The sequence below is a fragment of the Cyclopterus lumpus genome, chromosome 6, assembly GCF_009769545.1.
Source record: "Cyclopterus lumpus isolate fCycLum1 chromosome 6, fCycLum1.pri, whole genome shotgun sequence".
NCBI lineage: Eukaryota > Metazoa > Chordata > Actinopteri > Perciformes > Cyclopteridae > Cyclopterus > Cyclopterus lumpus.
The window spans coordinates 11,401,442-11,405,632 of NC_046971.1; the positions used below are offsets into that span (position 1 = coordinate 11,401,442).

The following is a 4,191-nucleotide window of genomic DNA, read 5'->3' on the forward strand; positions in this document are numbered from 1 at the left end:
ATGTTTCAGAAAGTGCCCTTTGTTTTCCTCCTCTTTTTTTGAAAGCTCACACAAAATTGTTCTTGGTCCCCCTCCTGATATAAAGGATACTTCAGGCTGAGGCACGGTTCACAAGTGCAATGCAATTGGCTTATCCCAACCTTTGTTCGGGTTTCTACAAATGACCAAACATAGTGCAGACTTGATCTACTGCTGCTTGAACTCAGGAGTTTGGGAGCAGCTAAAAACCCTATTCAGATTCAGAGTCATGGTGGTATTTTCAATGTGTGCATTCGACGGGGACAAAAGGTCTACCAATATCCCATAACCCTGAAGCTCAAAAAGCCATTGCGTCTGTGTGTGAGAGGAGAGGGGGAAAGAACACTCTTACTGCTCCTCTGTGGCTCGGGCTGGTTAATGCGAAGTGTTGCGGGTTAACTTGCAAAGCACTAACTTGTCTTGGCAAGGCAAACATGAACAAATAAAAGTGACAAAGATGACCTATTTCAAGAGGAAAATGTAAAGTTAAGAATCATGCGTAACAATTCTAAATAGTCTGTGACATTCAAAGGCATTGCTGCATGCTTCAGTGTTTGCAGTTCGATTTTAATAGCTCATAATCACGTTTCACAATCACAATTTTTGCACGTAACAAAGGCAGTCTGACTGCTTTGCGCACGGCATATTAATCTCAGTGACTCCCAATAATAGGCAATATATTTTTAAATGAAGGAATGAATAGACTGGGTGTCAGAAGATGTTTGGCACTTGGCAGTGTGTTGTCATTATCCGCGGTGTTTGAGATGGGTCGAATGGGCCACTTCCTTTTGGACAAAACCTTTTCAGCTGAACATTAATGGGAAATGACAGGTGTTAAAAGGCACTCCGCAGGGGAAAAAAAAAAGTCATGAAACTGCACGATGGAAGTTTTAGACTTTACACTAAACAAATTGACTTGTTCCTATTTATATAATTTTCGAGACGAATGTATAGCCTCTCAAAATTATAGTTAGCCGATTTCTATGAAATAGACTTCTCGCTTTTCTTTTCTTTTTTTTGTATTGGTTTAGTGTTTCGGATTGTTACACCGTGCTTAGCAGGAAGGACGGTCCTGGTTTCTGGGTGAAAATAGCTCGGTGTCCCCCGCAATGCGATTCTTTTCGTAATCCGTCAGACTGGTGATGGGGTGCATTGTGGATTTATGGTGGAAAATTAGCATAAATTATGAGCAAATCTGCGTGTGCGTGTGTGTGGTCCCTGCATTGCAAACCCTCCAAGCGGAAAGGTGGCCCTGGCCAAAAGCTTGAATAGCAATAGCTCAAAATAGGCTTCCCTTTTTGTTTTCACATTCATATAATTGACTTATGGATATTTTATACAGTTTTCACCACACCATCCTGAGGGTTTATTTGCATTTCTGAAGTCACTTTTGAATCTTCTTGTACATAAACACAATAGACCTGGCTGCCTCATGAAGTTTCAGTTTGAACAGCGTTGTTTGCATTGTGTTGATGTTTCCATATCGCCTACTTCCTCTGTGCAGCTTTGGGCGAAATTAGCTGAGAAAAACTAATAGTCGGCTCATCAACAAATTTGCTCATGGCAAATTATTTTGTATGGCAATTCGTAAACAATATTAGCTTTAATTAGGGGAAGAGAAATGTGTTTTCGCAACATTTTATCTGTTAAAATAAGTTTTCATGCAAACCACATCATTAAAAAAAAGGTTATTAGCGTGCATACAACACTTTATGGAAAACTGCACTCATTACACACCCTACTGCACAAACAGGAGTCCACCTCTAGATCACATACAATGTGCACAATGCCTCAACAACAGCACGTATGGTTAAAAGCTGGTTTAGTCACAAAATATAATTAAATTACAATATACCATGTCCGTTAAAATTCCAAATATCTACACTCGTGAATTGTAACTGTACAGTCCACTGAAGAAGTATTAGCGCATACCTTCACACACTGAGTGTCATCGCAGTTCAATTCCGGTTGCCGAGCCTTTTCACCCCTTTTTCTGTCTTCAAATGGAAATGATTTCCATTGGCCCAAGGTGTCCATGTAAATAGGTTGTAAATGAAACCAGATTATGCCTTCCTCCCAGCCCCCTCCTCCCATGGCAATTGTCATGTGATAGCAAAGAGGTGGCACATTAATGGAGCGCCTCTACAGGGGTCTTTTCTGCTCATGTTCACTACATAAAACTATCAGATGGTTAGAGGAAGGCCATGGAGGCAATCCACTTAGCTCGTCTATCAAGGACGCCAAATGAAATCTATTCAGCTCTGCTAGTGGGACCATCTGACTTACTTTGGCAGAAAGACTTACAGCAGCCGTCACTCCATAAATGTGCACCGTCTGCCCGCCTGCAACACTGCAGAGGCGCTCCATCCGGCTGTTTTACGCGCAACGCAACTCCGGCTTCGTCGGTATTGAAACTTTCCTCGGCGGTTTTTTTCCACCAAGAGCGGCAAGCTTTCGTCAAGGAATTAAGGGAGAATACTTTTTTTTATTGCTTTTCTGAAAATATCGAGGATGCCTCGCCCAGGGAGAAACACGTACAGCGACCAGAAGCCACCGTACTCCTACATCTCCCTCACTGCCATGGCGATCCAGAGCTGCCCGGAGAAGATGCTGCCTCTCAGTGAAATTTACAAGTTCATCATGGATAGATTCCCTTATTATAGAGAAAACACTCAGCGGTGGCAAAAACTCTCTGCGACACAACCTGTCCTTCAACGACTGTTTCATTAAAAATCCCCCGGCGCCCAGATCAGCCAGGCAAGGGCAGTTTCTGGGCTCTGCACCCCAGCTGCGGGGACATGTTTGAGAATGGAAGTTTCTTGAGGACGACGCAAAAGGTTCAAACTGTTGATGTCCACTGACCATCTGGCCCCGAGTAAGCAGTCGGATGCTGCCCATTACCTGCAGCAGCAAGCCAAACTGAGACTGAGCGCCCTGGCAGCCACTGGCCACACACCTTCCCCAAATGTCAACTTACAACCTCGGAGTGTCTCAGTCCTCAACTTTTAAGCATCCGTTCGCCATCGAGAACATCATCGCAGAGAGTACAAGGTCCCTGGGGAGTCTGGCGTTCTCCACCATGCAGTCCATGTCTGCCGGGTACCCGCTCCACAACCAGCTGACGACCGCCTGGCCCCACATGTACAACACCAGCATGATTGACACGTCGGGCCCCTATCTCCATGGCGAGTGGCGACTACAGTGCGTATGGCATGCCCATCAAGTCCCTGTGTCACGGGGGACAGTCCTTACCGGCCATCCCGGTGCCAATCAAGCCCACCCCGACTTCTATGGCCGGTTTCTCGGCGTTACCCGCCACACATTCCAACGTTTCTATCAAACTCTCCGCAGTCGCTGAGCCCGACGTCCCCACAGACAGCGACGAGCCAAAGCAGCCCCGCCACCCCGAGCGAGACTCTGACGAGCCCCCCCTCCACGCTGCAGTCTGTGGCGGTGCACTGACCGGCTGAACTGCCCCACGTGAACGAACTGCTGGCCGGCTCCCAGGCCCCTTTATCAATCCCAAAGTTTATATTTTCTGTCGTCGGAAACTATCAAGGCGAGTTGCAGTTGCATATCGAATTATTTGTGTACGTGTCGAATGTGTGTCGCTTTAAATTGTGTCATAGAAGTCCAGCACAGAATCGCACAGCGAAGTTATTGCCCTTGAAAATATAAATTATTTGATAGTTCTATTTTTCAGTTTATTGTGAAATGTGAGTGTTGACAGTGGAGCCACTGATGGGGACGTTTGTTTTGGCTCCATCAACTCTGATTTTCTGGCAATTTCCGTGGCAGTTTTTCAGTTGTATCAAATAGCAAAACTTTTGCACCGTTTCTGTGTGACCACTGTAATGTCAATGAAATTGCGAGGCAATGGCTCTGTGTTTTTGTTTGCTTTTTAATACTGGAACGATGGATAAGGGTATACCAAATAGGAATAGGATTTAGATTTGTTCTTACCATCCCTGTAAAAAAGAAAGCAAAAATGAGTTATCATATCTTTTCAAACTGGAAAAGTAGTATGGGACGTCCTCAACATGCAAGATGTGAATATTGCAAATAACTGATACTGAAATGTTGTAAATGCACTTTTTAGTTTTATGTTTTAGATATCTATTTTCCAGAAAATGTTCTGTGAAGCATTTAATTTAAAAGGCTGTGGTGACCATG

General features: G+C 44.5%; 1 protein-coding gene across 1 annotated transcript; it reads left to right on the top strand.

The window, feature by feature from the left end:
• Positions 1-2,529: 2,529 nt before the first annotated feature.
• foxb1a (forkhead box B1a) lies at positions 2,530-3,480 on the top strand. The gene is given in 7 exon segments (XM_034535749.1): positions 2,530-2,703; positions 2,705-2,746; positions 2,748-2,843; positions 2,845-2,967; positions 2,969-3,187; positions 3,189-3,338; positions 3,340-3,480. Coding segments are annotated over 7 exon segments (945 nt in total).
• Positions 3,481-4,191: the final 711 nt, after the last annotated feature.